Source organism: Rhinolophus sinicus, linkage group LG06, assembly GCF_036562045.2.
Source record: "Rhinolophus sinicus isolate RSC01 linkage group LG06, ASM3656204v1, whole genome shotgun sequence".
NCBI lineage: Eukaryota > Metazoa > Chordata > Mammalia > Chiroptera > Rhinolophidae > Rhinolophus > Rhinolophus sinicus.
The window spans coordinates 109164170-109177708 of NC_133756.1; the positions used below are offsets into that span (position 1 = coordinate 109164170).

General features: G+C 49.6%; 1 protein-coding gene across 2 annotated transcripts in view; it reads left to right on the plus strand.

Moving 5' to 3' along the window:
- Positions 1-13539, plus strand: part of ME3 (malic enzyme 3) — a 174180-nt gene that overhangs the window by 145688 nt on the left and 14953 nt on the right. For both annotated transcript variants that reach the window (XM_019739628.2, XM_074335628.1), the window contains exon 8: positions 6067-6176. In XM_019739628.2, the coding sequence (XP_019595187.2) occupies positions 6067-6176 (110 nt within the window). The remainder of the gene's footprint in view (positions 1-6066; positions 6177-13539) is intronic.

Below are 13539 nucleotides of genomic sequence, written 5' to 3' on the forward strand. Positions count from 1 at the left end.
GTTGCAACTGCTTTTTTTATTTTCTTGTGTCCCCATCAGATTTTTGCCTTTGCCATCTAGCAGGTAAGACAGTCCCTTGTCCACAGTGGTCACTTAGAAATGTTTGCTGAGTTGAATTTTTATATCCTACCTAGGATAGTTCCTGACACAAAGAGGATACCCTGCTGTACACATTTCTTTAATAATTAAAACAGAAACATCAATAAATAATTGTGGTGCAATGTGATATATGCTATTATAGAGAAATATCCAGGGTATCATGGCAGCCTGGAGGAAAGAATTGCTGCTACCCTGAAGGTAGAGAAAGCAATGGGTCAGAGAAGCCTTCCTGGAAGAGGTGACATGCCGGCTGGGACTTACAGTTTGAGTAGGAGCTGGCCTGATGAAAAGGGCTTCCTAGGTGCTTGAGCAAAGGCGTGGCGCAGTGCATGCCCCACAATGGTTGGGGAGCAGCAGCATATGCCAAGGAGGCTGCAAGGAGGCTTAACGACAGCTTTAAGCTTGAGCTTTAAGCTTGGAGCCAAAGTGAACATCACCAAAGGCGTTTGGACATAATCCCAAAGGCAGTGGGAGCCCAGTAAGGATTTTCAGAAAATAAGTGGCCTGCACAGATTTGTGTTCAGAACGCTAGGGAGGATGCATTGGGGGAGGGGCATAAACCCGGAGGAGGTGAGTTCCGTTATGGTAGGTTCCTGGACAGGAGGAGCAATGGCAGTATTCCCAGGGACAGATGGCCTTGCCCTGAGTCCACCCAGCCCCACCTGGTACAAAGTTCTTTCTGCAGAGGGTTGTGTCTTTCTAAGTGTGCTCCACCTCAGGTGGGGAGGGTAGGACACAGAAAGGTAAAGCGTCTGGTCAAATGAGTTTAGAAGATGCTGGGTTGAACAGGTCTCTTAATGCAGGACTTTTCAGAGCCTTTAATATATATGTAACATTCAGAGTTTCCCAAACAGGGTTAGCCATGGAAACTCTATGTGACAGCATCTCAAGGGACTCAAGTTTAACAGAAGACGTAACACAGAATCAAAGACCCAGAGCTTTCATGATTCTGTCAGTGCTGGTTCTTGGAAGGAAAAAATAAATAAAAGAAATAGCTCTGCATTGGGTGACAACTGATGTTCTCACTGAGTCCTCTGCTGTGAGAGTCTTGTGCGTGTGTTTTTTGTTGGGGGAACAGAGTAGGCTCCCATGGAAATATGAGTGGTAGCTTTTAGTCATTCTGTTTGGAGACAGGCTGAGCAAATTCACCTGCTCCTCCCAGCTCCCTCGTGTTTGTTCAGGCCTGAAAGAGGTCAGGCCCAGGTGTTTGAAAGAATGACAGGTCCTGACCTATGGAAAGAGAAACCAGGTGGGCAGCCCCTGGAATGTTCTGCTCTCACCACCTCCCTCACGCAGTGTTCAGTCAGCTCGCTGGGGGAGGGTGGGGAGGGTGGAACAGCCACCTCAGAATCCCCTTACCCTCGGGAGGCTGCATCCCAGGTGGCAGGGACCCTGATCAATGGGTCCTGGCTTGGGTCCTGTCACATTGTCACACACAGCTCACCAGGGCTCCCAGGCACAGGTCACCATTTGCAGGCTGCCTCTTGCTTGAGCCCTGGGGGAAGAATTTAAACATCCACCACCCGTCAGTCGGCCTTGTGTCTTTAAATGAGCCCTGGCCTTGGAATGCCTTCCTTGGCAGCTCCAAGGCCATTTCCCAGCTGAGTCCCCAGGGGTGAGAAGTCCGGGCAGCTCCACTAATGGCTTGGGGAGGGCCCTCTTTGTCCACTGCAGGAACTCTCCCCTGGAGAAGCATCAGAAGTTCCTCAGCCCCTGCCAGGGCTTCAGGGTGAAGAGTTCAAAAGAGCAGAAGGGGTCAGATAAGCAGGAGCCTCCCCAGTAAGGGGGGGCTTCTGTAGGCAAGAGGTCAGCAATACGCTGCCAGCACTAAAATCAGGGCCCAGAGCCCTGAGGAGGGGGCAGCTGTACAACCTGGAGGGTGACTGCCTCAGCCCTGCTCACTCAGCTGGTCTGCTGGGCTTCCGCTCAAGAAGGACTCCAAAATACTCTCAAGACTTTCCTGTCACATGTTGCTCTTACTCAGAATGGTCAGACCACCCTACTTTGGACTTGTAGAATTATCTGAGTGAAGCTCCTGGTGCATCTACTCCAGCCACACACTAAGTAGCCTCTGCTGCTCTTCCAGCCCTCAGAGCAGGAAACTGAGACCCAGAGCGAAAGGGGCCTCACCCAAGACTCAGAGCTTCTGTCAGAGACAGAGAGAAAACACGGTTTTCCTGTGCCCCAGTGCAGTATTTTCTTCACCACATGGCACTTCCCTTCTCTATGGAGAAAGAAATCCAACTTTTTCATCTACTTAGTTTTATCCTTTACAGACTCATGTCGCCATTGAAACTAAACTAAGGTAAGTTCTAGAGTCCGGTACAACTGGATTCAGATTCCAGCTCCATGACTTTCCAACTGCAGTAAACAACCCCTGGGCAAAAAACGTCTGTAGCTCAGGAATCCTTCTCAGAAATAACACCTACTTCATAAAAGCATGTGGAGATTAATTGAGATAATATGCCAAAAGCTCAGGGAGCTGCCCAGCAGGTAATAAACACTCAATAAGATTTAGTTATTTTTGTTACTGTTGTTAGCAGTACTAAGTGTCCATGAATATATGGAAGGCAATTATAATTAACATTTAAATTGGTGTTATGGGGTAGGTTCAGTACCTGTATTTGTATGTGCTTGAATGAATTGAGAAAATATTTTTTCTCCTAAGCATTTAAATTTTCACTTGGAAATAGTGTTTTTGTTCTTAATTGGCTTTTAATTAGTTTAACAAGTTGTCAGGCAAACTCACAACTATCATTTCCACCAACCCTTTCATGTATCTACCCCTCCTTAAAACATTTATTGAACAACTGCAGTATCAGCTTATCATAGATGCTCAATAAATGCTTTTGGATGGATGGGCGGGTGGGTGGATGGATGGATGGATAGACGGATGGATGGATGATGCTAAGAGAGCAGTTGAAGTCATTACCTTTGGTTCAGACTAGCTAGTGGCCTGGTTTCATGGCCTCAAAGACGGGCCGAGGAACTAAGAGAAAGTGGTGAAGGGCCCAAAGTTCTCAGTGGAGACAAAGAGTAGGTACAGTGGAACTGAGGGAGATGGAAGGAGGGAGAGGCTGTGGTCAGAGACGGAAATGGGCAGTGTGAAATTCTAGAATAGGGCTGGTTCCTGGCGAGAAAAGATGCAGGGAGCAGCAGTGGGGAGGGGTGTGCAATGTGGAGAGGGTTCTGGAGATCCGTGGACCTACTGAGGTCGAGGAACTCTGAGTCTAGTTATTGGATGGGCAATTCACAAAGCCTTTTCTGGAATCCCAAGTTCGTACTGAAGTGACCCGAATTAATGAGGTTTTACTCAATATCTCAGCAAATGGCTCCCTAGGGAGGTTCTCACATATAAAACTGAATATAATATGAAAGAGTAATAGTGCACTGAACGAAAGTATTTATTCATAATTCTTGCCTTATTTTTACCTAGATGGTGTTTAAAGGTCAAGTGTGCGTGCGTGTGTGTGCGTGTGTGAGTGTGTGTGTGTGTGTGTGTGTGTGTGTGTGTGAGAGAGAGAGACAGAGAGAAAAAGGAGAATGTGCATCACATTCTTTTGTCGTCTGACCTTTTCGGCATTTCAGCTCCAGGCCAGTTGCGGAGCTGCACTGGGCATCTTGTGAGGGTTATATATAGCAAAATGTCACCAGCAACCAAAGACATTCTGTTCCCCCTCCCAACCCAAATACTTGAAATTCACACCCTGAACAAAAATGCACAGTAAATTTTGGCTTGGCAAGCACAGCATTGTATTTTGTGCACAGGAGGGTTTTTGTTTGTTTGTTTGTTGTTATCATTTCTCTTCATTGTACAAGGAGCAGGGGACTGGATGGTGGGTCAGGAGACACAGCAAGCCCCCTACCCCTCCCCCGTCAGCACTTGCTCTATGACTGTGAATAAGAATTGAGGCCAGAATGACACGTATGTTTAGCACTTTACAATTTAAAAGTCACCCTCAACTTTTAATACTAATAACAACCCACAGAAGTTGCCCAAGCAGATATGATTGTGCCCACTAACAGGGAAACAGAGGCAGTAAAGAGCAGTGAAGTGACATGTGCAAGATCCCTCAGTTGCGTGTCACAGAGCCAGGTTCAGGCCCACAAGCCTCCTGACCACAGCCCAGAAGTATTAGCCCTGGATTGTGGCAAGTCACCGCCTCTCTCTTTCTGTCCCTGTAACATGAACCCATCTCCAGATCCCCCACTGACAGCCCCAGCTCACTAAGTTTCTCGAGGACCATGGTAGGAGCAAACACTTGCCTGCCTACTGGCATTTCTACTGTACAGGGTAAGTCTTGCACAAAATTATGAGGTTGGAAACAATGTTTTCTAGGCCATTTCAGTGCTACTCACCCCATCACCAGCCTCATCAGACAGATGCCCCCCATAGCACAGGATGCCCACGCAGAAGCATGTGCTCACCCACCTTTTCAGCAAGGTCATAATTCGTTCTTTCTATAGCGGGTCCCAAGCCTCCAGTTCACACCAGGTTGGGAACGGCAGGCCACTTGTCCCGAACAGACGCCCCGACACTCCTTGCTGATCCATCAGGGCATTTTTTCCTCAATGAACATGACCTCAGAGACTGTTAGTCACAAATTGACACATGAGATGAAATTCTTGTTTTGTCCATGGACTAAGTGATTTTTAATAATTCATATCACCCTTGCTTCCAGAAAGACTTCCAATAAGAGACACAATACGATAAAACTAACGAAACCAGGATCAAAGAGCAAGAGTGGAGTCAGAGGGGAGGTGCGCGCAGAAAGCCTAGGCTGAGAGAACCTCCTGCCTGCCAAACAGCAGAAAACGGAGCTCTCACCTTCCTCCCAGACAATGTCAGCAGGAAAACTAGGTTATGAACCTAGGCATCTTTTAAGAAATGCAAACTTCTTCCTGACCTTGAACTCTCGGAGGCAGTTTTAGCACAGATTCTACATAAGGCGTCTCAGGCAGCTTCGTGAGCACGTCTTCACCTGCCAGTGCAGCGTTTCTCAGAGCCCCCTCGCCTGTCAGGTCAGAACCATCTGGGGTGCTTGCTAACAATGCAGAATCCTGTGCAGCCCGGGGACCATAGGTGGTAATTAATACCGTACCATATACTTGAAGCTTGCTAAAAAGATCTTAAATGTCTTCACCACTGAAAACACAGAACAAAGTAATGATGGGAGGTGATGGATGCGTCAATTAGCCTGACTGAGGTCATCATTTCACAAGATATATGTATATCATGGTGTACACCTTAAATACATACCGTTTTTATGGGTCGATTATAACTCTGGAGGAAAACAATGCCGATTCCTCAGCCCTACCACCCAAACTCACTGAATGAGACTCTTTGGGAGATGGGCTAGGAGACCTGTCCTGTAGACGGGCTCACTCACTGATTCTTCTGTGCCTGGGAGACAGAGGACACCCTCACTGAGGTGTAAGGAGGGGACAGCGGCTTGATCATAGATGCCTCTCAGCCTTCCTTGCATCTTATCAGGGAGCCATGCCTGAAGCCAGAAGAGTCTCTAATGGAGGAAGTCATGGCCTCGGGGCATACCTAGGGAGCGGTTGGAACACTGCAGAGGCTCCCAGACCCCTGGGCAAGCCAGGCTGTCTGCATGCACTTGTGTTTAGAGAGAGATTTCTGCTGGGATTTCAGATGGCCACAGGCCATAGAAAGAGCAGGCCCTATCTCAGCCCTTCCACGTGGTGACCCACGTGAGCCACCAGCCCACATCAGAGACAGTGAGGTGGGCTCAGCTGACCACCAAGCCCACTGCCCCTACTCTCCCTTCCCCATCTTCATCCACAATGAGGTAGGAAGAGCCCAGGAGTCCAGGAGCCAGCCAGGTGGCAAAAACCCGGGTGAATGAGCCATACACCCCACCTGCTGGCCGGCCTGCGCCTCCCCACTGCCAGGGATGTGCCACGGGGAGGCAGCCATGCGTTCTTTCCTTTCCCTCCCCGCAGGTTTGGAATAAACTGTCTCATCCAATTTGAAGACTTCGCCAATGCCAACGCCTTCCGCCTGCTCAACAAATACCGCAACAAATACTGCATGTTCAACGATGACATCCAAGGTAAGTCTCCACCCCCCTGACAAAGCCCCCGAGGACTAGTGCCATCTCAAAGGCTCACTTGGGTGCCAAAGCGGGGGTACCTCTTAGCTGGTTTACTGCCAGCAGGTATTGAAGAAAGAACATTAAACTTGCATTCAATTCCCATGGTGCTCATTCTTAGCTCTGTGACCTTGAACAAGTCCCGTAACTTTGCTAGGCCTTCGTTTCCTCATCTATAGGATGGAGAGCATTACTGCTTCAGAGAAGAGTAAGAATTATGTGATTTCATCTATGTAAGAAATACTAAGCTATGATGTCATTTTCTAGCTAGTTGAACTTGGGCAGATCAGATCTCCGACTGCAGTTTCATCATCTGTTCAGTGAGGGTGATGATAACTGCCTTGGAAGATTCCTGTGAAAACTGAAAGAGTTAATATGCACATAGGACTCTCAGACCAAAGTTATCAATCGCCATAAAAATGGCCTTCCCCAGCCAGAAGGATTTGCTTTTAGATTTTCCAAACACAAAATGTATCCTTGTCAGAGAATCAGAACAAGTCCTTCTCTTAACTTGGCTGGATGTGTGCTCCTCAGAATGATATCCCGGAAAGACATGGCCCCAGGGCCCCAGAGCACGCCAAAAGCCAGTGGGAAACATCTTCTAGTTCAGGGTCAACTTGGTGCCCTGTTCTATGGACCGGAAATATCTGAGGGCCTTTGAATCTTGCTGCGGGGATGCCGCTGTGTGACACTGGAGTGGAAAGGGACGCCCCTCGGGGATCCTCTCTCCCCATCCGGGATCCAGGCGTTGTTGAAAAGGAGCTCTGTGAGCAATTCCTGGGATTTTATAAAGCCCAAGGGAAACCTTGATGACATATGGGTTATTATTTAACAAATGAAGTGTTGGCAAGCAAACTCTTTAAAAACCAAGGATGCATGTGAGATGAAAAGAACAAGTTGGTGGGGGACAGGTGTTGATCCTGGGGAGTAAGCGATTGGCCAACCCCTCGTTTTGCAGAGAGGCCCAACGCAGTCAGGACTTTTCACCAAATGAGCTAAGAGGATTCAAACCCAGGTAATGATAGCTAATGTTCAGAGCTGAGTATTTAGTATACGTCAGGTACTGTATAGTAATTTAATATAAATAATGTTATGTAAAGAACATTTAATCCTATAAGATAGTATCATCCTCTGTCTTCTAAATGAAGAAAGTGAGACACAGAGAGACGAAGTAACTTCCGTAGCCAATAAGCACCGAGTTGAAATTTGGACTGTAAATTCCAATGTGGTTCCTAATCACTCACCTTACTGTTCCCAGATTTTATACTTCTACTACAAAACCAAATGCCTCTTTCTTGCCTGTGGTCCACATTAAGGGCTAAAGAAATGTGACTAAATGATTTTTTGGTTTTTTGGGTTTTGTTTTTTTTGTATTCATTATAAATTTTCAAGAGACAGGATAACATAGTTAAGCATATTTTAGATAATTAAGGATGAAAATATATGACTTCAGCACTGAAGAGTGGGTGCCCAGGGAGAGAAGACCCCAAAAGGGAAAACTGACACCTTGCAACCCTGCAAGCCTGTCCCCATGCTGTTTCCCTAGCCATGATGCACGGGTCTGGGACCAGCACTGGAGCCCATGAGCCCCGGCTGAGGGAAGGAAGCACTCAGGCACTGCCGCTGCTCACCTCACTGACAGCCCAGAGGGCTGGGCTGTGCCTGTGGCCCTAGAGGAAACACCTGCTAGCCCCTGACCAGCTCCCCTGTCATGGCACTCACCCATGAGTCAGCCACAGGACAGCCATCCCCCTGAGCCCACCGGGCTGCCAAGGCCAGAGGGTGGACGTGCAAAACAAGTCTATGTGGGCAGCACCTGTGCGCAGACTCCAGATGTGCAGACACACACACACAGCCACATGTGTGTACATCCTCATAAACACAGGCACAGGGACACATCGGGGGCCTGCAGTCCATCCGCTCCAATCACCCCCACACTGCTGCCAGAATACACCTCTGAGATGAAACGAGGGCTGTCGACCCCCTCTGCACGAGAAAGCTGTCACTTCCTCACTGGAAGTACCTGCCTGCTTGTGTCCCACCTCCACCCCGACCAAGCTCTCTCACTCTCCCCTCTGACCCTCCCTTACTTGTATCTTATGACCTGCTTCCCAGTCAGTCCTCTCTGTGTGTGAAAGTTCTGTTCTTCACCTTGGGGTACCCTCCCCAGGCCCTTTGCCTGAGTAACTCTTACCCTTCAAGACTCAGCTCAAGGGTATCCTGTCCCAGGGAAGGCCCCACGTCAGCCTCCACTTCCCCAGTCAGATTTGGGTGCACATCAGGCACTCCCACAGCCACCTATCACCCTCTGTCAGTTTTCTTACCACACTGTACCCCAGATACCTGCACTGGGTTGTCTGTCTCCCCAAGAGACAATAAGCTTCCAGAGGCAGGAACCATGTCTTATCTATTCTCACTCCCCAGCTGTCTGGCACATTGTAGATGCTTCATAAATGTTTGAAGAATAAATGAATGAAGTCTACATATGCAAATTGACATTCTCATAACCACATCCACCTGTTCATGTATGTTGACCCCAAGGGCACTCCTTGATAACATCCTCAACACTCCACATGTCTCACACTCTGCTTCCCAGGGAACTCAAGCTGTGCCAAATAATAACATTGTTGCATGCACATAGAATTTTAGGTTTTGTTTGTTTATTTGTTTGTTTGTTTTTTCCCCTTCTTCTGCCTCCCCGCACTCCAGTTCAAGCCGTTGTTTCTCAGTCTCGTTGTGTGTAGGACACAGCTCCCTGACCCACGCTGGTGTTATGAGCCTTGCGCTCCCCCCAGTTGTCAGTCGGCCGCTCACAGCTCACTCCGGCTGCCCACCACTCAGCTCCAGGGAGAGCCGTTGTTCATAATCTTAGCTGTAGAGGGCGCAGCTCATGGGCCCACGTGGGGATTGAACCTGCGACCTGGGCATTAGGAGCACGGCTCTCCAACCACCTGAGCCACTGTGCTGGCCCGAACTTTAGGTTTGATAAGTATTTTTCATTCGCATTATCTCCCAACTTCCTTGCCACAACACCCTCCCGCTTAGGGAGAGGACAGACATTGCTATCCTACGCCACTGATCAGGAAACAGAAATTCAAGGGTTAAGTTTTGCTTAAGTTTGTGCCAGACAGGCACAAAGCTGGGACTAGTTATTTCTGGATAATGGTAACTGGAACCTAGTTATTTCTGACTCAAACTCTCCACTCTCTCTCCAAGACATCAGGCTGTCTATTCTCCTGTGTGGGTGACATGGGGCAGTGAGTCTTCTTGCCAAGGATTAAGTTCCAGACCCCACCCAAGAGTGGGGCTCACTGCTCTCCTGCATCCTGCTGCTCTCCGCGCCTCTCTCAATCCCTCCTCTAACTCCCACAGTTCACAAACCCAAAGATGAGGGGAGGGGAAAGGGTTTGCCCACAGCCACCAGCTGGTTAGTAATGGGTCGAGGATCAGAAGCCTATTCTGTGTGTTCTCATTGCTAAGAGGACTGAGGAATTCCAGACCTAATGGGGCAACATGGAAGATTAAGCTTATGCCAGAATTGGCCCCCTTTACCTCTAAATACAAAGTAGAGAGAAATGAAACGTAAGACTACACGGCCTTGCTCAAAAATAGAAAAGGAATGCCTGCACACACAGTGTTAGAGAGGGTTGGGGGAAAGGGAGGGAAGAAGGGACAATCGCAGTGGGGATCAGAAACCAAAACCATGCCACGTGTAGTTGCTGGAGACAGGCCAGTCCACCCCGGCAGTTCGTACCTGTGGTCAGAATCTTCTAGAACCCCACACATGGCAGGGGCTGGAACCTGGCTGCCTAAATGAAGATGAGACTGGGCTATGCTGCATGCTCTGAACATCATCCCAGCCTCGTGTCCTCAGTGGAACAAGGAAAGATGTGACTCAAGGCCTAAGGATCCCACCAGCCTGAGCTCCATGAGGTCAGGCCCATGCCTGGTGCCGAGCAGGAGCTCAGGTACGTGGTTTGAAGTGTGTCCCAGGAGGTGATGCCATAACACACAGCTGGGAACCACTGACCCCACAGGGCCGACCACGGCATGGCTCCTCTGGAGCCCCCGCTGGAAGGGTCGAGTGCTCCCCAGGGCTGCCAATGTCTCCTGCTTCCACCCCAGCTCAGACTCCCGGAAAGCCTCAGTGCCCAGGCGGGTTCTCAGTGAGCAGGGCTGCCAACACACTGACTCATAGCTGGCAGCCTCTTCAGGAATTTTGGAAAAGGCAGCGAGCGGCTCAGGTGACTTTGTTGTTTCAGCTGGGACCAAGGAAGCCTCCCTGCTCTTGGGGGAAGAGGGAGACCTCGAGGAGAAATGGTAATAGGAATGGTCATGCTGGAGGCCAGGCCAGCTGTGTCCTTCCAAAGGAGTCAGGTCCAAGACCCTGCTGGCCTAGTGACCACAGGCCCCCAGCCTCTACTGCTAGCTGCCCGCAGGGTGTGGCTGGGGACGAGAAAACCCAGCTGTCACGTCAGCTCCAGAGCATCCTCCTACCTCACCAGTCTTCCCTGGACCTGCATTGCCCCCAACTCTTGCCACATCCCCAGGGGCGGACGGCCTCTCAGGGTGCCTGTGTTATGGTATGGCGGGCTGTCCTCACCCCCTCACACTTTCAGGTTTTTATGTGCGAGCCAGAGAGTTTAATAGACATTAGATTCCCCACGTCTCTGCTTTGTAGCTTGGACCAAGTGGCTCAAATCCTCACAGCCTTCTTTTCCTTGTCTGTCAAATGGACATAAGGGTATTGACAACGGTGACTGATAATCAGCCAGTATCGCCAGAATGACCAGGGTGCTCCCCTAAGGCCCGCCTCCATTCCAGTGGGCTGCAGCTTACGCCAATTCACTGTTACGTAGTTCCATCATCACCCTTGTTTATGGCACCAGGTTGTTGTAAGGGCTATAGTGATGCACAGGCAGAGACAGGCACGGAGCGGTCCTCAGGGCTGGTACCTAGCACTAATACGGCTGGTGCAGAGTAGACGCCCAGCACACAGGAAAGGGAAGGAGGAAGGGCTGAGACCTGAGACAGACAGGCTTTGGTGGAGGTGAGGAGAGGAGCCAGTGTGAGCGCAGGACCTGGAGAGCGTGAGGAGAAAGGAGGCAGGGTCCCACCTCACCTCTGCACTTTCCACATATACTCTATCCTTCCAGCCCATCCAATTACTCACATTTCTGCGAATTTTCTTCCAACACTGTGATTTTGAATGTGCTCATCCCTCTGCCTAGAACTCTTTTCTGCTCTTGGCTAATTTCTCTTTGTCCTTAAGGGCTCAAGCCCTCACCTTCCCCAAGACACTGCACCCAGGGCCACACCTGTCCCACAGGCAGGATCCCATCCTTCCCCAGGGCTTGGGAATGATGCCAGGCAGTAGTCACCTCTTTGCAGAATGCATCCAAGCACCCCAGGGCTCAGACGCCACAGTAGGAAAGGGGAACTCAGTAGGAAAGGTCCAGCACAGAAGACTGTGCAGCTGACCTGTCCTGGCATTTTCAAGACACCAGGGTTCTTTCCAGCTGTCAGGGGTCTGCTCCTCCACCGCCAACACCACCATACACAGTGAGCAGCAGTTCCGGACCTTTCTGTTCTCTCTCCCCCACAGTGACACTTCCCCTAGTCTCTTCAACCGGATATCTCCCCAGTCCCCCAAATCTTCCTTTTCATTAAATCCTGTGTTCTGAGGCTATTCTTCACTCACAGGGCTGTCCCAGCCCTGAGGGTCCCATGTCTCGAGCATCTAATACTGGCTTCTCGGGGACCTCCTCCTTAGCCTGTTGCATCAGTTAAATCCCCAGAGAAGCCGAGAAGATGGTAATGATTCTCTCTGGTTCCTTCCAAATGGTGGCAGAATGGGCCTAACCCCACTTTCCTCCATGGGCCAGGAACTGCTTTCTAGAGAGTCCAGGGTTCCAGAAAATTTCCCTCATGGTAAAGACATAGGGTTGAAGCAGTCAGAGAAGGCTTTTGCTTCGTGTCCAATAAGGAGATCTTGAATTTTCTGGACATTAATGCTGTTGACGCCCGTAGACATCCAAGGCCTAGCCCAGGGAAACCCCAGACCTGGCTCTGTACACACTAATGAACAATGAATGGAGGTGATTCTGTGGCTCGTGGCAGCAAGCCTGGCCCGGAGTAGAGGACACCCAGTCCCCCCAAGCCACAGGCCTCCAAAGCCACCTTAGCCAGAGCCTGGCCCCCCGTCCTTCCCACTGCCTGGGACAGCAGCCTGGCCTCACCTGATAAATCGCTATTCTTTCCCTCGTCTCCAATAACCTGCTGTTTAGCAGGGAAACTCCTTTAACCTTGTCAAACGTGACCGGTAAAAGCAGAATAGAAACTATATTCTCAGCTTGTCCTTTTGTGCTGTTTCCTGAACCTACAACCTCCAGGACTCAGTTTGCAGGAGATGTAATTGTGGAAAGCTCCCTCCGAAACGGAAAATTTGTTTTTCTTTCATTGTGAATGAGGAACAACCAGTTGTTTTGTGCTGCCCATGGCCTCTTCGGGCACAAGCCATGTCCCCTGGATCCCTAGGTTATGCCAGGGGGTTTCCTCCAGAAAGCTAAGCAGCTTCCTTCCTCTCCATTTATAGGTCCCTAGCATGTTTCCCAAGAGTCCCCCAAAATGAAAGTTAATGATGGAGATAACTTTATTTGCCAAACTTTGTAATATGGGGTTTAAGTAACTGCTGTTTTTCCTCTTGAGTTCTGGTCTGTAATTAGGGTAACTTGCCACTTCAGAGGACGGCCTCAAAGGCAGATCCCAGAAAGGTGACATGAGGAAGCAGCCAGTGAGGGCAGGGTGAGAAGCCAAGTGCAGGGAGAGTTTTCCAAAGGAAAAATGAGCAATGATCTCAAATGCTGCTGAGCAGTCAAGGAAGAGGAGGGCTGAGGCCTGACCCCTAAATTTGGTGCAGTGGAGGTGCTGGTGACGTTGACAAGAGGTGGGAACAGTCACTTAGTTGGATTGGGTGTCAGGGAGATGAAGAAGAAAGGAAATGGAGGCAATGAGTATATTCAGCTCTTTCAAAGAGTTTGGCTGTAAAGGGAAGTGGGAAATAGAGTGGGAACGACAGAGGGTCAAGAAAAGGCTATTTTAGGAGCGAGCTGTACGACACTGCTATGCTGTTGGCAGTGATCCAGTAGAGAGGGAGGAATTGAGGCTGAAGAAGATAGGGGACAGAAAGACATGACAGATTCTTCGAGTAGGCAGAAATGATGGGATCCAGCACATACCTGGAGGTGCCGTTAGCTAGGAGCAGGGGCCCTTCATCAACAGTGAGAGGAGGAAAAGCAAAGTATGTGCACATGGCTGCAGACAT